Genomic DNA, 23,930 nt, shown 5'->3' on the forward strand with positions numbered 1-23,930 from the left:
TAAAAAAAGTTATGGAGATGGATGGTGGTAATGGCTGCCAACAATGTGAATTTCTTTTTTAAGATTTTATTTTTAAGTAACCTCTACACCCAATGTGGGGCTCAAATTTACAACCCCTAGAGCAAGAGTCACATGCTCTACCAACTGAGCCAGCTAGGCACCCCTGTGAATGTATTTAATACCGCTGAACTGTATGCTTAAAAATACTTAAGATGGTAAATTTTAAGTTACGTGTATTTTGCCACAATAAAAAAAAAAGTTGGGAAAAAAAATCAAACATTAAACACACACACACACACACACACACACACACACACATACACTACCTCTTCTTTATCTATTCATCAGTCTATGGACACTTGGGCTCTCTCCATAGTTTGGTTTTTTTTTTTTAAAGATTGTATTTATTTATATGCCAGAGAGAGAGAGCACACAAGCAGGGGGAACGGGAGGCAAGGGGAGAAGCAGACTCCCCGCTGAGCAAGGAGACTGATGCAGGACTCCATCCCAGGATTCTGGGATCATGACCTGAGCGGAAGGCAGACACTTAACCAACTGAGGCACCCAGGCGTCCCCATGGTTTGGCTATTGTTGATAATGCTGCTATAAACATCAGGGGGCATGTACCCCTTCGAATCTGTATTCTCCTATCTTTTGAGTAAATACCTAGTAGTCCAATTGCTGGATCGTAAGGCAGTTCTATTTTTAACTTTCTGAAGAAACTCCAAACTGTTCTTCAGAGTGGCTGCACCAGTTTGCATTCCCACCAATAGTGCAAGAGGGTTCCCTTTCTCCACATCCTTGCCAACACCTGTTGTTTCTTGTGTTAATTTTAGCCATTCTGACAGGTGTGAGGTGATAGCTCATCATGGTTTTGATTTGTATTTTCCTGATGATGAACGATGTTAAGTATCTTTTCATCTGTCTTTAGCCATCTGGATGTCTTCTTGGAAAAGTATCTATTCATATCTTCTGCCCATTTCTTAATTGGATTATTTGTTTTTTGGTTGTTGAGTTTGATAAGTTTTTACAGATTTTGGATACTAACCGTTTATCAGATACTTCATTTGCAAATATCTTCTCCCATTCCATAGGCTGCCTTTTAGTTCTGTTGATTTGTTTCCTTTGCTGTCCAGAAGCTTTTTTTTTTTATGATGTTATGTTAATCACCATACATTACATCATTAGTTTTTGATGTAGTCCAGAAGCTTTTTATCTTAAGTCCTAAGAGTTCATTTTTGTTTTTGTTTCCCTAAATATTCTAACTATAAAAACAAGAGAATAGGGGCACCGGGGTGGCTCAGTCGGTTAAACGTCCAACTCTTGATCTTAGCTCAGGTCTTGATCTCAGGGTCATGAGTTCAAGCAAGCTCTGTGTGGGGCTCCACACTGGGCATGGAGCCTACTTAAAAACAAAAACAAAACAGAAATATATGGGTACCATACCTGCACAAGGGGCCAACATATTAACCACTTCTATTCGGTCAATATAGATCATGACCCCACCACTAAAAACAAAGAAATGGAAAAAATGTGAGCCAAATAAAATTACAATCCCAGATTCCCACACTGTCAAACATATCCCACATGATAGAAATTTAGAAGGAAAATCTAAAGACATACACAACTCACTGATTAAAATGACCACCAACCTCTACCCACTCATCACTCAGATGTCCCTACACACACTTAATCTACCTCCTCTCATAACCAAGGGTCACCTCTATAACTGTTGTAATCAAAACAGCTCACATGAAGACTAAACCTATAACCTAGGGCTACTTAGCACCTTGCCCTTACTAACTGAAGCTAACAACTAAAGCACCGCCCTTCTCAAACTTTTCCATCAAAGAACCAAGTAAAATCGTTCCCCAAGAGGTATGAAAGCCAGCCATGGGCTGACATTTTTTTGGTTTCCTGACTTATCTTAATAATTCATGAAGAGTTTTGATCTACTTTTTAATCTGTATTTATTCAAACATGAAAAAAAGAATTTCCCCCCAAACCCTCAAGTAAAATTGACACTTCAGAAAGATAGGTCTTGTTAATTAATGGCTTCCTATACCTCCTGGCCTATCAGCACAGACCCTAAGGCACATGTGAACCTCAATTTAAGATACATGAAGTTAGAGATTTTGAAACTAAACAACCAAGTCTTCCTAACAACTTATAATGACATTTTTTTCCTGATAGAAAAGGGGAGTAACTGCTCACAGAAAAAAATCTGAGAAAATAAGGGAAGCGTGAAGATGAAATTTACCCCAAATCTCATGAGTTGCCAATTCTGAGTCCCCTCTAAGGGGAATCCATAGAAGAGAGTTACAGAAAGACCTAGGAAGAACTTAATATCAAATATGTAAACTTAAAACAGAGGGAGATTCTCCCTTTTTACAAGCATTCTGTCCTTCCATAGATGTCCAAGCCTATTTTACAGGCTTGTAAATACTGATATTTTAGTCATTTAAAATAGAGCATTTAAAAAAATACCTTGAATTTTACATTCTTCTTTTGATACAATTCAACATACTGATTATACTCTAGAAATAATTTGGGCTTGGCTTGCCGTTCTTCCCCTAAAACTCTATACAGCAGAGACTTTCAAAGTAAGGTCCTCAGACCAGCAGCAGAAGCATCACCTAGAAACTTCTGCTAGAGATGCAAATTCTTTTTGCTTTCTTTTTTTTTTAAAGATTTTATTTATTTATTTGAGAAAGAGAGAGAGAGAGGGAGAACGAGGAGGGAGAGTGAGAAGGAGAAGCAGACTCCCCGCTGAGCAGAGAGCCTGATGTATGACTCGATCCCAGGACTCTGAGATCATGACCCGAGCCAAAGGAAACCGAGCCACCCAGGTGCCCTAGAAATGCAAATTCTTGAGCCTAATTACAGACCTATGAACCAGAAACTCTAATTAGATGGCATTTAGGGGACGCCTGGGTGGCTCAGCAGGTTAAGTGTCCGACCCTTGGTTTTGTCTCAGGTCATGATCTCAGGGGTGTGAGACGGAGCCCCACATTGGAGTCTGTGCTCAGCATGGAGTCTGCGTGAGATTCTCTCTCCCTCTCCCCCTGCTCACTCACTCTAAAATAAGTAAATAAATAAAATCTTTAAAAAAAATCTTTGTTAGATGGCATTTAGTACTACAGATGACAAGAAGGTGAGAATGATTTCATCCAAACTGTTTGTTATTGAGTACCTAGTCTGAGTCAAGTGCTGGGTAAGGCAGTTTACATACACTAATCCTAATCCTCACAATAACTCTGCAAGATAGGTCTTATTACCTGATTTTTACAAACAAGGAAAGTAAGCTTAACAAAGTCAATAAATACATGTATGGGGACAAGGAGTATATGGGAACTCTCTGTCCTTTTGCTTAGCTATGAACCTGTAAGTGCTCTAAAAACTAAAGTCTATTAAAAAAAAAGTAAAGCAGATGTGGCAGTGCTGATATACAAAGTTAGGTCTGCCAGCTCTGAAACTACTTTTTTCAATACCCAAGTAGCTTCTAAGATGGAAAGCTTGGAGACAGGGCTTTACTCAAATAACGCTCAGAAGAGAAATCTCCCTGGATTACTACCATATCTATCTGAAAGATGTTTAAATAACCAGAGTTTATGAACAGAAACTCCATCTGAACTAAAGGCAGGTTGGTAAGCAAGGGAAAGCTTACCTTGTTCCACAAGGCACATTTTTAACTTCATCGGTTTGTAGTGTTGTCTGGGGGGAAAAAAAATATTTCATGAATACTCAGGACACGTATCATCAAAAAACTACTAGTCCCAGAGGAAAACCTCCAGAGAACTGCTAGGAGGTAAGTACAGAAGAGCTCCATTACAATTTCAGTCCCCAAAGATTAGCTATCAGAGTAATTTCTTTTTGTATCCTAGTAGACATGAAAAACAAGACAAAATATTTTATAACTAATGTCCCAATGAAGATGCACTTGCACAACCTAGAGTGGAGAGGTTAATTGGGGGTGGGAGCTGGGGCAAAGAAAAAAAAAAGTACACTTGGAAAGTTTCAACGTTCAATCTGAAAGTTTCAATGTTCAGTCTTTCAGAGTCCCTTATTTGCATAGAACTGGCCTGGGATTGGAAACTACATGGCTTACCCTTAGGACTTTGCTCTGAACTTTAATTCCACTGCATATTCTGGACACACTGAACCTTATTTAAGGATACAGCAAAATATTACTTTATGGAATATAAGCAAAAAAGGAAACACGGTCCTTGTTTCTAAAAAGCTCACAATCCAACACAGGAAATAAAATCCTCATAAAACAATCTATAACAAGTACAAAATAACAGAGTATATTGTTAGGTTAAGTGATAAAGAATAAAAATAAGTTTGGAAAGCTCTCTGCGGTGAAGTATTTATAAGCCAGGTCTAGAGGGGGAAAATGAGAAAGATGAGGTAGAGACACATCTTAGGTTCAATAGCTCCTCATGCCAGGAGCTCCTTCAGGCCTACATATATAGACTGTACATTATGAAGAATACATAGGAAGACTTTGTGACTGTCACCTGCTTTTTTCTTTTTTTAATATTTTATTTATTTGAGAGAGAGAGACAGAGAGAGAACATGAGTGGGGGCAGGGAGAGAGGGACAAGCACACTTCTCCGGGGAGCCTGACGTGGGGCTCAATCCCAGGACCCTGAGATCATGACCTGAGCCAAAGGCAGACGCTTAACTGACTGAGCCACCCAGGTGCCCTGCTTTTTGCTTTCTCTGTGCCTTGGCAACAAGTGTTGGCAAATGAGACTTTCTCCTGGCCCCTGCCCACTGGGGACCTTCCAGTCTAAACCATCCATCTTTCTCTTGCCTGAGTGCCAACATGGTTGTCCTTCCAGTCTAAACCATCCTTCTTTCTCTTGCCTGAGGAAGGGAGGCAGGCCAGGCAGAGGACAGAACTGGAGGCAGTTCATCTAGGAAATGGGACCATGAAGCCACACATGTAGAACATTTGGATTGCTAGTCTGCAGCTTTTATTTCTGGTGTGTTTGTTGCATAGCTGTTTGAAAATGTTTAATAAAGCTTTATAATCTAAAAAAAAGGAGCTATCCTATTAAATATACAAAGTTGAGGACAAATTGCGTGTACAGATGACAGGAAGCGAGCTGGCTTGCCTGGAGCAAAACAGGCAATATAGAGGAGGGCAAATTCTGCTAAGAGAATGTGATATTAGAGGGCCCAGGATGTTCGCTGGGGGGCGTGGGCTCTCCATAGTCCATCTTACATTCAGCCACAAAATGGACCTTTCAAAATGTTTTTTTCCCCTTAATTCCTGTACTTCCATGTGATACGGTTCTCATTATCCATCTTATCTGGAGGCCAGAAAAGCAGCTGGGAAGCTAAAGTATTAATTTATTTAAATTAATTTAGTAAAGGCCATGGAAATTGAAGGCTGTCAGTTCAGGAGACGTAACAGGAAGGATGTAGTAAGTAGCTACATATTCCATGAGGGAAAAGAAAAGAAGGTAACTCTAGGGTTGAGAGATTAGGGGGACGGTAAACATTAATGACAGGTTCTAGACAGAGCGAGGGGAGTTAATGAAGAGATGAGTTCAATTTATTTCCTTCAAAATATTAACCAAATTCAATTTCCATATCCCATATCAGCTTTTAATATACATTCCTATTTAACCTAGAGGATGTCACCTAGCCAAGAACTCAGAAAGAGTTCAAATGTTAAATCCTCTACTTAATATCCTATCTTCAAATACTTTTATACTTCTTTTCTATCAACTCCAAAATTATCTTCCCAGTCTTTGGTTATATTATATATGCTTTAAAGGGTGAAGGTTTTCATATTTCTCTAAGCATACGTTTTGGGTTTTTTTAATATCATATGCAGGATCTCACATTTTCCAAGATGCTACTTATATATTCCTTTCAACTGCCAAGTTTGTTAAGCCATTTGTTTACACAGGTTGTGTTCTCATGCGTTCCAAAGATTCCTAAAAATAAATTTATGTCTCATTCTTACAAGAACAATTTCTTAGAAGAGTTTTATTATTGTATTTCTTTCCTAGAATGTTACTGTGTCACGTATAAAGAAAGAACATTCCTATTTAGCCGCACTGGCTCTAGCCTTTAATATTCTGTATATGTGAGGTATATTAGTTTATACTAAAATCTTTTTACTAATTTCATGTCTTATAAGTATGACAATTTATTACTATTTATGTATATATACATACACACTATATGTCTGTTGTATGATGTTAACTTCTAAATCTGTTTTAATGTTTATTGACTGTAACTCTTTTATATATCTCTGCATCAGTATGACTCAAAATAATAAGCTCCAAGAAAGCAGAAACAGATTTGCCTGGCTTTGAACAAGATTTTTAAAAAGCTCCTTATCTCTAAGGGTCTGAGGATGCCATTGATAACATCATTACTAACTGTTTGGGCTGTTGGTGAGGTCATGTAATTAAAACCCCTTCTTTCATGGAGGAATAACCGAAGTCTACAATGGTTAAATGTTCTGCAAAGTCATGTAATCAATTAGCAGCAAAGCCAGAGCCAGAACCTAAGTCTCCAGGTTTCTGGCCTCATGTTCACTACACCATATTGCTTCCTAAGAAATCAGCTCAATTTAACAACTTTCACCACAAGCAGAAAGGTCAGAAATATAAATGTGTTACAACCCAATTCAGGAAGTTGGGAAACTTTCCAGAAAGAAAATACACAAAGAAACTTAGAGAATACATCAACAGTATTAAAGGAAACATGACAAGAGCCAAAATTTACCATACAGACTTTAGGAGCTATAGATTAGAAGAAGAGGGATTTGCAATGAGACTTTAAAAGACTGGCAAGATTGAGATAGGAGAGCAGTAATGAAGGGAGAGATAGTGAAAGAAGAGGTGACAACATGAACCAAGGCAAGAGTGAAAAAATAAACACAGGAAAACAATATGGAAATCAGTCGGACTAGGGAAAGAACACAACATTTCATTTCGACAGACACAATTCTTGCCCAAAGCCACCTAAAAGGAAATTGGAGGGAAATCTGGAGGATTTAAATATTCATGATGAAATTCTCACTAGCACAGAGCCTAGACTTAAATTACAAGATTAAATACATTGAATTTTCCTGAGTCCTGGAAAAATCAGCAGCAGACAGTACACAAACTTCTGAATCCAAAGATTTATGATCACACTGAGCTTGCAAAAGCAGTCATGATCTAATCCTGTTTTGTCATCTTGTTGTATCAAAAGATATTTACTAAGTGTCTCCCATGGCCAAGATACTGTTTTCAATGAACAGATGCTTATTTCAAATATTCTGGGATGCTGTCAAAATAGAACATTCACTAAGGTTCCACAAAAAATTGTGCTTAATGTCCCAGGCAAAAATGTTAGGCAGAAAAGTTGTGTATAAAAATTTAGATCCTCCATGTTAACAGTCCAGGACCTGGCCTCTATGGAAATCACACACCATTCTAAATGAAGTAATCAATGGTTTGTATTTCTAGTTGTGTTTCAAAGTCCTGCTTTTATTTTGACAGCAGGAACAAAAAACCTGCTGTATAGCACTATATAGATGGGGGAAGTCCTCAATCCTTCCAAGTTGCCTGGCTCATACTTCTAACATACTTCAAGAGAGTGAGGTGGTTCAAAATCGTGTACTGTGACAATTGTACTCTGAACTTTGTAACTCCTGTATTTAAGTAAATACCACCATTTGCTTAAGCAATAAGGAAATCCAACTCCACCCAAAATGTGGTAACTGTTCCTGTCACACCTGTCTATCCAGTGTGGGAGCTTCCCTAGGAATCACTCACCTGCACAGATCTGAACGTAGTAATGAAAGGCAACATGATATGATAGCCTGGTCCACTGGGGCTAGTTAGTAAAGCTCCTCCCCTGCAAAAAGATGTTTCAATTTAACAAGATTATAAAGAGAGAAATCCTCTTTCCAAATCTAAAATGCTGTAATAAATATTCACTCTTACTCATGCTACTGACCTACTAAAACCTCACTAATATGAGCTATTCATTATGAACAACTACTGGTCCCTAAAATATCTGCCAAAGGTGGAAAAGATCAAATTAAACTGCCAATGTTACACTTTGTTTCATAAGCTCCAACAACGATACCTCTGGGTCTCCAGCACTGCTCTCAGGTACAAAGGATTCTCCTTGGTCTTTAAGCTTCTGAGAAATAATTGTGAAAAAAATTCTAATGGCTCTCAGCTGTTGTACTTTAATTGTACAGAACACGAACCGAATCAAAACATAATACATTTCATTAGCAGGTTGAAAAAAGAAGATAACACAAAGTTTCAAAGAATGAGAAAATTTCTGAGGCTCAAGACTCTTTATCTACCTATATTAAAATACTGGAGGACTAAAGTCTCTATTAAAAATAACAAAAACTTAGCATGGAAAGATGAAGGGTAGGGGATAAGACTATAAATAAGATAGTATATAACTGTGGAGGTGTTCACCAAATTCTGGAATGTGAGAAATATGAAAGTACATCTTAAAAATTCCACAAAGGAGGCATTTGGGGGGCAAGTATAAAAAAGAAGTCCTATTTTATATAGTGAATAATAAATTTCTAGAACTTACTTTCTTATCTTGAAAACATAAATACGTTTCAAAGAATTCACAACAAATAACTAAGAAAAGTTGAACTGAGGTCCATTCCTAATTCTTTGAGAGCCATACCTTGAAATGTTCTTTCCTTGGTTTTACTGTCAGGAAGACAATGCTGAACTAGGTGGAAATATGGACTAATCTGTCATTTGTTATGCTAGATTTCTTTCTACTAAGACCTATCACTAAAATTGTATTTGAAACTAGATTCAGGATGGATGTTAAAGTAGAAATATCAGTTTGGGGGGATAACAAAAACAAGCAGAAAGTTGAAGCTCTTTCAAATACATTATAATTGCAATTTCTCCAAAATGTTGTCTGTCTACACAAAAGGAACTGGTTGGAACTATGCTGAAGGAAAAACTATTCCGCCTCACCCAGAGAGCAACACATCCCACGTTATTCCTTTCCTCAACCTGAAAAGAAAGGGTAAGGTGGGAGAATGGTGGCCCATCAATGCTGTATTTGTCCCTCAAGGTCCAGGGATATAACAACTGTCATGATCATCATGGCCTCCTAAGCCAAAACCGGTCACTATTTCCATTATTAGAGGGAAAAAATCTAAGGAACAACCACAAACAGGAGCAGAGTTTCTAAATGACACCTCTAACTACAAACTAAAAGCCTGTCCAGCGGTGTGATTTATCCACCTCTTCAGTCACAGTGGAGTTTCTTTCACAGTGGACTGCCTTTCTTTTCTTCCTTCTTCGTTTTTCCCACAAGTAACTGGGTTTGCGGTCTGCTCGGAAGACTTCTCTGGAGGAAGTCTTAACGTCTGCACAAAATGCACAGAGCACTAGAACTAATACCTAGAGGGTGCTCGGCCTCCATACTCCCCCAGGGCTGGGACGAAAATCACTTCCTAAGACTGGAAGAGTTCCCCGATGCTGCAAGAGGGTACAACTTCGTAGACTCTTTCTACCTGTTTTAGACCCGAGCTGCCTGCACACGCCGCTCACCTGTAGTACACAGCCAGGTGTCCTTCCTCGATCTTGTGGATGGAAGCGTAGAGAAGGACAACCACCAGACTCACCACTGCGGCCACCACAACCCGGGCTTGAGTCATATTCATCCTTTTCCTCCTAGATGAGGGAGGAAAGGATCCCCAGCCCCGTGAGTGACAGGCCCACCCCCCCCAGTTTCCACCCTCCCTCAGGAGAGCTGGCGTCCTTCCGCAGGCCGAGCCGGGGAGTCCTGTGCCCCTTGTTTCGCATTCTTCCCTCCTCACACAGCCTACTTCCCCTAGCCAACCCCTCAGCCCGAAGCGGGCCGTGGGCCGCCCCTACTCGGTGGGCGTCCTGACACCCCCCTCTCTCAACGGCCGCTCCCACCCTCGCACCCACCCAAACCCGGCGGATGGCACTAACTGAGAAGGGGCCAGCCGTAGACTCCAGAGGGAGGCCGACCCTAAGGCCGCGCCTCACGGATCAGTGACGCATCGCCCCCGCCTGCACGTGCAGCCGCCTCCCCGGCCGCGGCCAACCGCCGCCAACAGCCAGCCCCGCCCACTCGCCCGGCACTGCGGCTGCGCAGCCACGCACGCCGACGCAGCTCTCACCGCGCCACCAGAGAGACGGGGAGCAGGCAGGACAAAATTCTCCTGGCCTCCCGCCTTCGGAGGTACGGGAGCTCTTGTCTGCGTAATACTGGTTTCCTGCTCTGGAAGAGAAAGGAAGTCGGCCGACTGGAGTAAGCAGGGATGTAGAGGAAAGGAGATGGCACCTGGGACGAGGGACTGGTCAGTTTGTTCTTGTGCAGAAACTCACTCCTGCACTCAGTGTGGTAGCTGTTTATTCATACTGTGTGACAAGCACGTGCTTCAGGCACGGATCCTGTGCGAATTCAGGAGCAATAGACCTGTTGCAAGAAAAGTATTGTGGAAGTTCAGAAGAGAAGGATACTCAATTTGACCACGTCTTTCAGTCATCAGGTATTTTTCTGAGCACCGATTAATGTGCCAGAATATTGATCCAGTGAGGGCTTCATAAAGGTCATCCCAAATAGGAACAGAATGAGCTAAGCACGTAAGAGTGGTGTGCGTGTGTGTGTTGGGGTGGGGTTGGGGGGCTCCAGGTAGGCTCAAAGAGCATTGCAACTTCCTTGAAGCCCATGTGATGGAAAGGATGTTATAGGCTACACCAGGCCCAGACTCTGAAAGGCTTGCATGCATTTTTTCCGCAGGGAGAGGGAGCTGGATGACTGGAGAACAGAAAGACTTTTTTTTTTTTTTACTGGAGTCTTCTGTTAAGGTATGGATTTTGTGCCCGCATTACCAAAACCAAAAAGGACAAAGTTAAAGAGTAGAGATGGGAATGAGATGGATGAATACAAGGGAAATAAAGGCAGTGTATTTAAAGTAGGTTGGGCAGTAATCCTGTAAACCTTGAAAGGCTAGTGGGACCACAACTGGACAAGGGAGATTAGCATAGCAGGGCTCTGTAACCTTGAGCAGGGAATTATGGGAAAACAGTACTTTAGGGCCAGTGAGTCTGCAAAATGGCTTAGAGTGGAAACAGATTGGAGGCAGAGAAGCCAAGTGGTTAAGAAACTGCAGGCCCAAGGTTACAAAGGTAGTAACTGTGGAAATGAGAAGTCCTAAATAGGACTTCAAGTCTTCATTAAAGCAAGCCCTCTCAGGCCACTCTGCCCTGTCCTTTCAATAAATGCACTTACCTGTATTATTCATAGGACTTTTATTACCTACAAATATCTGGGACCTTGTCTGCTCCAGATAAATTATATTAGTAAAACTTAGCTATTTTACTTCCAGAAAGCAAAAAGAAGGAAAAACAACTTGTTCCAGCCCATTTTCTAGATGGATTCTCTTCGTTTTTCGTAATACTGCTGGAATTAAAGAATGAAATGTATACAATTCACAATTGCCATTCAACTATGAAAAGGTGTGACCCAATAAAAAATAGAGTATAGAACAAGTCTTAGGTGATCTCTCACTATAACCTGTTCTGACTCACAGTATCTGCCCGTATCCCCCCAGCCATACCATAAAATGGCCACATCCTATAACAGATCTTTTATCAGTTATTACAGTGATATATAGAAAATATGCAGTCATCTAAACAAATCCTTTCAACAATCACTTCAATGTTTGGATGGTTTGCAATGTTCAGACTCCCAGATAAGCATTCTTGTACTGCCTTTGTTAACTGTTTCTGATCTTGCCATCTAGCTGTCTTCCAAGCAACAGGTACCCAATACGTGTTTTATTGATTAAAACCTTCTAGAGCTAGAGAAGCAAGAGATAACTGCCTATTAAAATAGCTGACAGAATTTCCATATTTAGAGAAACAGTAGTACCAGATAACTAAAAAGTTAGGAGGGGACAGCCCCAAGATTTCAAACTAGATTTCCATGATGGAAAATGACACTACTAGCAAAATGAGGTTGGGGTGACTAAGACCTCAGTTTATAGAGCAAGATATGAGCATGGTTTTTAGACATGGAAAGTGGTGACAGGACATCTCAGGAGAAAAAGACTATATTAAGAGAAGCTACCCAATGCTGTTTTTACTATAAGTCCTGTTTAATTCCTAAGGAAAGTACACTGAAGGTCCATTATGTTATTCTGTGCTCCAGTTCCACTTCATGGAATTCAAACATTCTATCATAATCTGATTATAATGAATAGAGATTCTAAAAGTAATTTAAAAATCATTTAATACACAAAGTGGAAAACTGTCTAGAATATAAAAGCATTTCACATTTTTTAAAAAACACATAATACGTTCTAAATTACTTATTTAACAGATGATAGATCCACAGTCCTTTATCTGAAACCCTTAGGGCAAGATGTTTCAGAATTATGAAATTTTCAGATTTTAGAAAGGTAATTCAGTACATATACGATACTACATAAACACCCAGGAGGGTCTGTGTCAGTCCCCCCCCCCCCCCCGCAATAATCAAATACGTTAATATTTCCACAGCAAAGTAAATGAATATTCACACTAAATGGGATAAGTAGATTCAGTGTCAGTTCAGATTAGATTTGCAAGCAAATGAGTTTTGTTACCAAGCTTTTGAAAGACCTTGCTTTCAGAGCTTTTTAGACTTTTGGAATTACAGATAAGGGAGTGCAGATCTTTATAAAATTTGTAGGATAAGACATGAAAAATTCATTAAACAAATGACCCATTTTTACAAGTCGAAAAACAACAGTTTCCAAACACATTATAAATTAACAGGCATCTTCTTGATATTATTAAATGTACATCTTAAATACATATACACATAGCACATTTAACAAGATTTGTGAGAATCAACTCATATTAAACATACAGAGGCACAATTCCTTCTGTAGGAAAGGGATACCGTCAAATGTGCAGTGGGATTAAACTCCTTATGTTGCCAGGAAGAGCATTTCTGAATGCAACACAAGGAGGTAGAGTTTATTCTTCATGAAGTATAGTTTTACTTGAAAGTAGTCTCTTCCACAGAAACAGGCAAACAACTTTTACTTAGAACACATACGTTAGTTGAGGTTTTGTTTTCCACATACAGATATTACTTTTGGCCTTATGCCCAAAAGTTAAATAGTAAAAGATGTTTTTAGTCAGTTAAGTGTTGTATCACGTTTGAAGACAAATAGATTGCCATGATGTGCTTAAGTAGCTATCATATTTAAACAAGTCCACTGACATAAAATTCTGTCTGTTCAGATGTTAAAATCTCCTAAAGTCAAAATACTGTGCTTGTAAAATCATGCATATTTTCTGATCATAGCCATTTCTTCCATTTGCTGGTATCTGAAGAATGGTTTCATAGGAGAAAAACAAATTTCCAACACGTGCACCAACAACTTCCATAGGTTTGGGGACAGTGAATAAGTAGCAAGTCATTCTGTTAACCATCTCCAATCAAGATTCTAAAACCAGGCATGAAAAAGTTACAGTTAGATGTTGACTATAAGCAGTAGGTTTATGGGTGTTACTTTTTGCAAGTTTTCTGTGTGTTTGGACATTTTATAATCAAAAGTTGAAAAAATCAGAAGTATAAGTTACAATTAGTTTAGTTTTACCTTCTTTCCTGCCAATTAAAAAAGTATTTCAAAGAGTTTTCATAAATATTTGAAGTAAATAATTAATGAAAGGAAATACAAACAGTTGACCTTGAGACTAACTGTAGTAAAGTTAATTCAGTAAACATTTTATTGTGGTTTCTCTGAGTTTTAACAAATCAGTAATTCACAGTAACCAAATCTTCTTAATACTTCTAATTACAACTGTATTAACATTATTCATTTTGCATACTATAGTTACTATATTTGAATTATAGTACAAATCCTGTCCCATCTTATTGGAGAAAATTGATTGCTGAACCAAAAAGGTACAAACCATTCAATTTCAGTGGTCACATTGCAAAAAAAAGTTCACCCTTCATTTAATTTGACGAAATATGCTACTGTTGAAGATTACTGATGACATAATCCTAGTATATCCATGAGTAATATCCGTAAGTAAGAGAAGATAGGGATTTGAGGTCGAGGATATAATGCAAATGTTCTTTGTCTTTCTTCTGAGTTCTTCTTTTCCCCATATGCATCCCAAATGCCAGATGAGGCTAGCATGGAAAGTTAAAACCCTTTGCACCCAACAAAACCTAAAACACCCATATCCATATAAAACTTACCATCATACTATTGCCCTGTTCCTCATTTGCTTCATGAATAATAGTGCTTAAATGGCCAAGACAGTTCAAATTTTCTTCTATCATTTGTGCTATAGTCTCCCTGTATGATGAAAAAACAAAGCCTTTTCAAATGCAGCAAAGAGGCATATGTATTTCCTCTACCTTCTGGTCTTCAGGGTCAGGATGATCACTGCCCTTTCCGCAGCCCTGCAAGCCAGCACCCCAGTGCAGCTGATTCCTGTAGTCTTCAGTTTCCTCCTCCCTCCCACCCAGAGGCAGAGTCGTACTTGTTAATCCAAGCTGTTGCCTCTGCCCAGCTCAAATGATAAGAAGTCCACTAGAAGTCCAATCTCATTTTCCTCTGAAACAAAAGTGGCACTCCCATACAACATTTCCCGCACCGAAAATGCTTGCTGGGAGGTGGGGGAGATAATTATAGCACAGATACATGAAAAATCTCTTTTTGTTTCTGGACTATTTCCCTTTCCTTATAAGTAGTAGAAACATCAGTATGCTTATTTCAGAGACACAAATGTAGGGGTGAAGATAAAAAAGTACAATCTGGTCTGCAAAGATGAGGGAAGGTGAAAACTCTGGTTGGAAACTACAGATGACAGCAATGAAAAAGAAAACAAGCAAGCTGATTCCTGAGGACAGCAGAAGAAAATAGCATCACAGGGGAGCTCCCCAGAACCAACAAGTATCCCTGGAAGTTTATATTTGAAGGAAATCCTGATTCTGGTTTCCACCTTCCCCACTTCCCTCTGCCATATGGCCTCTATCCTTAACCTTTTACCAACCCTCTGTCTGTACTTACTAAAATCAGTTCTAGGCCATGGATGGTAGCCACTATAAGCTTAGAACTAAATTCAAATTTAGCTTGTATTCAAAAGATGGAAAAATTGAGGCCAACAGATTCCAATCCTTGGCGGTTAAGTACTACGTGTACATTATAATTGAAATCAATTTTACTTTGTAACGTATTCCTACTGGAAAACATATTTAAAATTCCTGTCTGACATGCTTTTGCTAACAACCACAACCTCAAATTAGATATTACCTGTATAGAGGTGACATTTGCAACCATTAACATCCCCTAACAAACCTAAATGCCTTTAATAAAAGCAAAAAGGTTAGTAATGTATTAAATTTTATTTGCTTCAACTCTGATTAATGGAATATTTCCTAAAGTCAATTAAATTACAGCCTGTGCTGTACCTGTGGATGTATTACATTGGGCCAAATCTCTAATGACCCCAAGATATACCCTGTAACTTGCTTTCTTTAAAAAAAATAAAATACCTGATATCAGCTTTCCTTCCTGCCATGTGCTTTTCTCTCATAAAAGTAGAGTACAGAATGTGCAACTGCATGACCTCCTGAGCAGTGATGTACATGGGCTGCACTTCTGCAAAACTAATTATGGGCAGAGTTTCCAGGTAATGCTGGTGCTGCTGTAGAGGCCTCCATGAGTTGTGAAAAAAGCGACAATACACAAGCTAGCAAAGAGCCACTGGCTCTGGATACGGCACATCTTATGCTGAGAAAAATAACAGAAATGGATAGTCATTCAGCTTTTACCAGAAGAGTAGGAATTAATAAAAGAAAATATAGGGCTTCAAACTTGAGTTCTTATTTGCAAAACTGATTTAAGGCATTGAAAAAAGTCTGATTTTAGAAATACTAAGTTATAAAATAGAGTAGATTAAACTCAGTCATTCTTTAGAGGGGTGATGATCAAGGACCCCAAAATGATAAATGCAAAAGAGCATAATTTCTGACATAAATGGTTATGGAAGAAATAGCTTGGGTAAAAGAACTGATAAGCCAGTAACAGAGAAAGAACTTAGAACTTGGATTGAGCTAAATAAATAACATTTGCTGATATTTACTTCCCAGGCACTTCACATACGACATCTAATTCAATTTTCACAGCAGTTCCCATTTAACAGGTGAGGAAAGGTGAACATTAAAAGAATCAAGTTAAGGGCGCCTGGGTGGCTCAGTTGGTTAAGCGACTGCCTTCGGCTCAGGTCATGATCCTGGAGTCCCGGGATCGAGTCCCACATCGGGCTCCCTGCTCAGCAGGGAGTCTGCTTCTCCCTCTGACCCTCCTCCCTCTCATGCTCTCTGTCTCTCATTCTCTCTCTCGCAAATAAATAAAATCTTAAAAAAAAAAAAATTCATCTTTAAAAAAAAAAAGAATCAAATTAATTTGCACAAGGTTATTACAAAGTGACAGTCAGGATTCAACCCTGGTCAATAAAGCACTAAAGACTATGTCTTAACCACTACGCTCTACCTCATTCCTACCACTGCTCTTGAAAACAACTATCTATTGTTGCAAAGTGAACCCACCCATCTTGAGGAGTTACCACGCATGACAGAGGATGTTCACGTTCTGTTGAAGTTGGGGGAAACCATGCTGATGCCTGAGGGGTTACTGCACCTTCTAGACTGGATACTACAAGGGACCGGGCAGAACTCTGTGTCTGAAGGGGAAAAAAGTAAATAAAAAAATTATAGGCAAGCATCACCATTGATTCATACAATTTCCTACAACATTCCTAAGATTTACACTTCTACCACTACTTATATACACAACCAGAATATTTCTGTACAAAACTATCCCCATCTTTATGTAAGTATTTCTGTACAAAACTGTCCTGTCCTTGACCCCTTTCTTGACTAAAATGGAATTTATCTGCCCTTCTCATTCCACTTTAGTTGGAGGAAAAAAACCCAGTTGAACAAGGAGTTAGTTTTATTAACTGGTCAAGCACATCTACCCCCAAATTGGGTTGGGATACCACAGTGGTCTAGGGCTGGAAGGAGTAGATAAATATGAGACCAGAGAAAAGAGAAATAATGAAGGATGATCATGAAATCCTGCATCTGAATTGCTAGTGAAACACCAAGCAAAGAACATGTGCATCAACCTAACACAAAATGCACACATCTTTAAAAGGACCCAGGTCATACTGATAAAAAAATCCCTTTTGCAGGAAATACCAGCAAATCAATGTCACATTAAAAGTTGGGGTGCCTGGGTGGCTCAGTCGGTTAAGCATCTGCCTTCAGCTCAGGTTGTGATCCCAGTCCTGGGATCAAGCCCTGCGTGGGGCTCCCTGCTCAGCAGGGCGCCTGCTTCTCCCTCTCCCTCTGCCACTCCCCCTGCTTGTGCTCTCTCTCTCTGTCAAATAAATAAAATCTTTAAATTAAAAAAAAATAACTCATTAAAAGTTACTTACACAGGCAATTTTAAGGAGATGCCATATTTCTTTCTGTCTCTTTCCCTGCATAAACATGACAGTATTGTCAGCTTCTTTGATGTTACTGAGGGCCATTTCCACCTTGGGCAGTAGATCAATAATCTTCTGCTTACAGCCCAATAACTTGCTGGAGAGATGAAATCAGCGTCAGATAATTACACATCTCCCCCAAGACTGTACACCATACTCCCACACCCAGCTGGGAAAATGAACCACAATCAGCACCAGATTTAGAGACTGATCTCCACAGTGATGCACACAAATAGGACACCTAAATGCACACAACTGGGGTCAAGCTACCCAAAGTATCGCCAGATATCTTCCTAGGTCTAGTATATTTACCAGTAAGGGATATTATACTTTGAAAGGAACATGATAAAAGTACCCTGGCTTCTCAGTAGGAAATAAAACAATTTTTCTACCTTAGATGACCAAACAGCTCCTTGAGAACCCGGTCCTGACTCTGAACAGTATGTACAATGATCTTCACCATTTCCGTGCTGTCGCTGTAGGAGTGATCTATAAAAGATCTCAGTCAGTGGGTATAACTTCTCTTCTGCATGAATGTATCAGCCTCCAAATAAGAAATTCCTAAAAATCTAGAACTAGTTTTAATTAATAAACATCTCCATTTAAACTTAAAATTGGATTAAAATTTTAAGATTATATAATATATAAACAATTATATATCTAAAAACAAAGTACGTGTGTTTGTGTGTATATAATACATATATATATATTTATCACTGTATCTTCACAGAACTTAGTTGCCTGTTTTGAGAAGAATAGGTTTACCCATCTTTAACCCATATTAACCCAAATCCCAGATACATATGCAGCTTTCTGTCTGAAAGATCAATTTTTCTTGGATGATTAATAACATTTATTTAAAAACAGTAGGACAGGGGCGCCTGGGTGGCTCAGTCAGGAAAGTGTCAGCCTTCGGCTCAGGTCATGATCCCAGAGTCCTGGGGTCAAGCCCCACATCCGGCTCCCTGCTCAGCAAGGAACCTGCTTCTCCCTCTCTCTCTGCCGTTCCTCCTACTTGTGCTCTGTGTGTGTGTGTGTGTGTGTGTGTGTGTGAATAAATAAATAAAATCTTAAAAAAAAAAACAGTAGGACAGTTCATCAAACTTTCACTGGTTCAAAAGGAGGCCCTCGCCCCATCTAGGTTGCTTGAAATTTCATGTTTATCCATCTGTTTACAGCCCATGAAAACTTTGAAAAAAGCTGACAGACTTAAGACAAATCTGATGCACTAATAAAAGGACCTGCAGACGCCCTGAAAGTTCAGTTTGAGGGTAGTATGATATTATAAACTGGAAGCTGACAAATGTTCTCAAATAGAATGTGTGTGGAAACAGTGAGTTCGTTCTACAGTTTATAGGAGATGTACCTCAATTAAAAAAACAAAACAAAAACAGGGTTTCTGGGTGGCTTAGTCGGTTGAGTGTCTGACTCTTGATTTCGGCTCAGGTCATGATCTCAGGGACATGAGATCGAACCCTGTGTCTGGCTCCACGCTGAGAGTGAAGCCTGCTTAAGATTCTCTCTCTCCCTTTCCCTTTGTCCAGCATACGCTACCTCTCCCTCTCTCTCAAAAAAAAAAAAAAAAAAAAAAAAAAGCATTGTTATATTTTAAAAAGTGGTATTTAAAGTTTTTAAAACTAGAAGACTGCTCATAGATCATGCTGGTTATTTCCTTGGACAATAATCTCAAATGCAAAAATATTATTTGCTATTACCTACTTAACACTTCTCATTTAACCCTCGTAAGAGTCCTGTGAGATGGCTACTATTATTACCCACATTTTACTATGAAAGGGGTATCAAAAAAGGTTTTTAAAAAGTTCAGTGTCCTTTGTTATTACTGCAAACACCTCTCCCCCATAGCTCAAGTTTATTCCCCACACATGTCCCTCTTTGTCTCTCTCTTATTAACAACCAGATACAGAGATTCCAAACAGGCTCCTCTCCCAACAGCACTCCTTCCTAAATCCCATAGACCAGGAAAGCTTCCCCATATAACTAGCTCATTTAGATGGTCAGAGACCTCAGAACATTCACCTTCTCCAGCATACAAAATGAAAAAAGTTGTTTTTCACCATTTTTAGCTTAACAAGAGTCTCAAGTCAACTCTAAGCTAGAAAAGACACCAGAGACCATGTATCAACTATGACTACATAAGCTCCAACGATAGACAAAACTTCTTGTTACTAGTTTGTCACTCAAGGTAATGATCAAAAGAAGCTACCCAGATACGAAATTTCTTTCTAGGCTCTATGATATGCTAGTATGCTGACAGGGCTACTGCAAAGTTTTTATAAAAATAACCCAGGGGTGCCTGGCTGGCTCAGTCGGTGGAGTGTGCAACTCCTGATCTCAGGGTTGTGAGTTTGAGCTCCACATTGGGTGTGGAGATTACTTAAAATCCTTAATAATAATAATAATAATAATGAGGAGGAGGGGGAGGGGAGGAGGAAGAGGCGACAACAACAAACAAATGCTATCACTGACTACAGGAAGTTAATTTGACTGAGCCAATGGATGGAATTTTGTGTATCTTTATCTGCAATACCCAATTCATTGGCCAGAAGACTGGGAGTAATGAACATTGATTAAAGGGAAAAAAAGAATTAGACTTGCTCTATTGAAATCTTAAGTTTCAGTTATTTTATTCTAACCATAACTTCTATCACTTATATCACTTTCTGCAAAATCCTAAACCTGGATCAGTCTAACCATCTGCTCTGTCAGCTCCTGCAGCCAAGCCACTAAACACCACCAACAAAAAAATTATACTACCATTTCCTCTGTTGTCACTACTAAACAGGTTTTCACTTCTGCTCTGGATTCTTAATAAATGTTCTGGGTCAGCAACATATTCCACTGCACACACCAGCTTCTAAAAATCTTTAGCATACTCTTTAAATCCATGTAGTCATCACCTCTTCTGTTCCATCACCTCTTCTGTTAACAGTTAACCCCACTTCTTACTTCAGGATGGGAGGCCACAACAGTAAGAGCCTCACCTTCCAACCCCTACACCCACAAAAGTGTTAGTATCCACACCGTCAATCCCTCTAATATCAGTGGAAGCAAGCCTAATTGAGTCAGCCTCTCAAGCTTGTTTAGGGACCTCCCTCTTCACAGGCTTTTGGCCCCAAGCACATAAATATGCTCAAGTCTACCTTCTGAAGACTGACCTCCCCTGATTCTACATCACTTAGCTCCTCACCTCTTTTCTTTCCTTAACAGCAAAGCTTCTGAAAAGAATAGCCTAGATAAGCAGTTCTCAAACTTACTGGTCTCAGGATCCCTATACACTCAAAAATTCTTGTTTAAAAATATTTATTTAAAAATAACAAAATGGGGCACCTGGGTGGCTCAGTTGGTTAAGCGACTGCCTTCGGCTCAGGTCATGATCCTGGAGTCCCTGGATCGAGTCCCGCATCGGGCTCCCTGCTCGGCGGGGAGCCTGCTTCTCCCTCTGACCCTCCCCCTCTCACGTGCTCTCTCTCTCTCTCATTCTCTCTGTCTCAGGTAAATAAATAAAATCTTTAAAAAAAATAAAAAAATAAAAATAAAAATAAAAATAACAAAAAACTCACTACCTGTTAACACATTTTTATTAAAAATAACTATTTTCCAAAAAATGTTAGTGAGAAAACTGGCCTTGTTTTACATTTTCCAAGTCTTTTTAATATCACCACTGATCTCATCAAAAAAGTTTAAGTACTGAGAAGCTGACAAATTTCAGTTGATGGATACAAGTTTTCCTAAATTCTATTTTTTTTGCCTGAAATATGGAATTTTATCTTTGCCAACTAACATTTTTTTTTCCCCTTAAAGTGACAGTCATGCTTCATTAACTTTTTTTTTTTTTTAAAGATTTTATTTATTTATTTGACAGAGAGACACAGCGAGAGAGGGAACACAAGCAGGGGGAGTGGGAGAGGGAGAAGCAGGCTTCCTGCGGAGCAGGGAGCCCGATGTGAGGCTCGATCCCAGGACCCTGGGATCATGACCTGAGCCGAAGGCAGACGCTTAATGACTGAGCCACCCAGGTGCCCCCATGCTTCATTAACTTTTGAGAAGACACCTGCCACAGTGGCTTTCCTGAGAAAAACAGCAGACTTCAGTATGGAGCAGAAGTGCTCTAGGGGCACTTCCCATTTCATCACACAGAATATTGAAAAGACATGTACCCAAGGGTTGAGATTTAAATAGAATTCTTATTACTTTATCAAGGACATACTTAAATGAAACTTTTTTTTAAACTGTGAATGCATAGTGGTGAAAAGTATATGACTACTTGCATAGTTTGGTACTAGTGCCATGATCCATGCTAAGTAAGGTATAAGCTGTTTACATACCAATGCTTTCACAGCATCAGTGAAAATGTCAACATAGGCAAATGTCTTAGGGTTATGAAAATAGTTTTGTCCTCATTGATCCTCAGGGGTTCATAAACCACGATTTGGGAACTGCTGGTCTAGACTGACTTCTCTATTTCTTCCTGTCTCATTCCTCCCTCAGCCTCCTATAATCTGAGTTCTGTTCCCAAAAGGCCATATTTTGCCAAGATCAACAATGATGTCCAAACTGCTAGTTGAATGAATATTTACATCATCATTTTTATTACCCACACCTCTGAAGCATTTTACCCGACTGATCACTTTCTTCTTGAAACTCTCTCTGTCCTGTTCCTATCATATCATTCCTTCTATATATTCTGGTCATTTCTCATCTTCTCTGCTGGCTCTTCTGCTTCTAGCCATTTCTTAAATGTTGGTATTCTCTGGGATTCCATCCTTGGCTTCCTTACTCAACCTACTTTTTCAAGATGATCACTTTACTCTTATGGCTGATCATTCTCAAATAGCTAAATATCTAGCCCCATATTCTCTACTAAATCCATATACATACGTACATGTGTATATATGTATGGGTGTTTATATATACATGCATACATATACAATACCTACATATATATATTTAATACTGTTCATTAGACATCTCTACTTCAATATCCCACTGACACCCTAACATCAACAAGTACAAAAATGAATTCATCTTCTTTTCCCATCAGGTCTGCCATCCTTTCTATACTTCCCATTATGGTAAGTGGTCCTACTGACTATGCACCCAGCTGCCGTAGCCAGAATCTTGGGAGGTATCATGACTCCCTACTCCAGCTCCAGCCATCCATATTCAATCCATCACCCAACACTATCAGGTCTACCTCCTAAATGTCTCTCTCACCCTTACCCTCCTCTGTCCCCATCTCCACAGTTCAGGCTCTCTGCCTTAACTCATGGCCCACCCTATACTGAGTTATGATTATTTCAACAGCCTTATAACCAATGCCTGTCTTCAATCTAGCCACACTTTAATCCACTATGTGCACTGCTACCAAAGCTGTATTTATGAAATGCTAATCTGGTCGTACCATTCCCCTGCTTAAAATTTTTTAAGATATCTCTTTGCCATCATGATGAAATCCAAACTCTACCATAACATACCAGATCATTTATGATCCAGCCATATCTGATCCAGCCTCTCTCTCCCAAAACTCTACAATCCAGTCACTGCATTTCCTCAAACATGCTAAGTGTTACACATACGTGTCTTTACGGACTATACTTGTATATCCAAGAGCCCAGCTCCTTTCACCTAGCTACTGCTACTTATCCTTTAAGGCTTATCTCAGATGTCATCTCCTGCAAGAAACCTCTAACCATCCCTGACCCCAGGCAGGGTTAGGTGCCTATTTATATGTACCTCATAAATGTCTGTAGGAATAAACTTAACAAATTCCACTCCAATAAAAACCAATGTAGAGGAGATCACATTATTTGTTAAGATAGACTTTCATATGGATGGATATTAATTTGCATATGTTTGTAAATTTTAAAGTATAAAACTTACGTCTTTTGTTTCACTTATTTATTGGTAATTTAGGTATATATACCAAATTAAGGCACAGGCTTCACCTTTATTTCTTCCATAACCCATCAGAACAAATCAATTTTTAACAGAAGGATAATATCTTGCAGATACATAATACTTTATACTTCTCAAGGCATTTTCACAAACAGCCTCTCACATACATTGCTACACACACTCACTGAGTTAGGAAAGCTGGGTTTCAGCCCCATTTTACAGAAGAGGAAAATGAGTTACAAGAAAATTAGGTACTTGGTCAGTAAGCTACCCAATCTAGAATCCAAGCCTTCCAATTACCACTCCAATGCTCTTGTCAACAGACCATGTTCTGTATTCAGCAAATGTTCAACAGGAATTGTTTTGCCAATGAAATAAGCAGTAACCAGGTGCAGATGAAGGCATAATTTTCAAAGTACACTGCTTTGGCCTCGCACACGGGCCTTCCCTCTGATCATT

General features: G+C 39.3%; 2 protein-coding genes across 6 annotated transcripts in view; both read right to left on the minus strand.

Annotated features, from left to right (window-relative positions):
- ERLIN1 (ER lipid raft associated 1) overlaps nucleotides 1-10,592 on the minus strand; it is a 38,454-nt gene extending 27,862 nt beyond the window's left edge. Inside the window, exons 1-5 of the mRNA XM_032432456.1 lie at nucleotides 9,975-10,592; nucleotides 9,567-9,689; nucleotides 7,791-7,872; nucleotides 3,668-3,714; nucleotides 1,447-1,508 (exon numbers count right to left, since the gene is read on the minus strand). Coding sequence (XP_032288347.1) covers nucleotides 1,447-1,508; nucleotides 3,668-3,714; nucleotides 7,791-7,872; nucleotides 9,567-9,679 — 304 coding nt within the window. The 5' untranslated portion in view covers nucleotides 9,680-9,689; nucleotides 9,975-10,592. The remainder of the gene's footprint in view (nucleotides 1-1,446; nucleotides 1,509-3,667; nucleotides 3,715-7,790; nucleotides 7,873-9,566; nucleotides 9,690-9,974) is intronic.
- A 1,673-nt stretch (nucleotides 10,593-12,265) lies between these two features.
- Nucleotides 12,266-23,930, minus strand: part of CHUK (component of inhibitor of nuclear factor kappa B kinase complex) — a 46,834-nt gene continuing 35,169 nt past the window's right edge. The window contains exons 17-21 of one of the 5 annotated variants that reach the window (XR_004302692.1): nucleotides 17,948-18,044; nucleotides 17,505-17,652; nucleotides 16,629-16,745; nucleotides 14,254-15,793; nucleotides 12,266-13,489 (exon numbers count right to left, since the gene is read on the minus strand). Coding sequence is in view for 2 of the 5 variants with exons in the window: in XM_032432407.1 (XP_032288298.1) it covers nucleotides 13,460-13,489; nucleotides 14,254-14,353; nucleotides 16,612-16,745; nucleotides 17,505-17,652; nucleotides 17,948-18,044 (509 nt within the window). In the remaining 3 variants the exon portion in view is untranslated. Of the gene's footprint in view, nucleotides 13,490-14,253; nucleotides 15,794-16,611; nucleotides 16,746-17,504; nucleotides 17,653-17,947; nucleotides 18,045-23,930 lie in introns of those variants that run through there. The other 4 variants (XR_004302690.1, XM_032432408.1, XM_032432407.1 and 1 more) reach the window with 4 other exon arrangements.

The sequence above is a fragment of the Phoca vitulina genome, unplaced genomic scaffold, assembly GCF_004348235.1.
Source record: "Phoca vitulina isolate PV1807 unplaced genomic scaffold, GSC_HSeal_1.0 scaffold48, whole genome shotgun sequence".
Classification (NCBI taxonomy): Eukaryota; Metazoa; Chordata; class Mammalia; order Carnivora; family Phocidae; genus Phoca; species Phoca vitulina.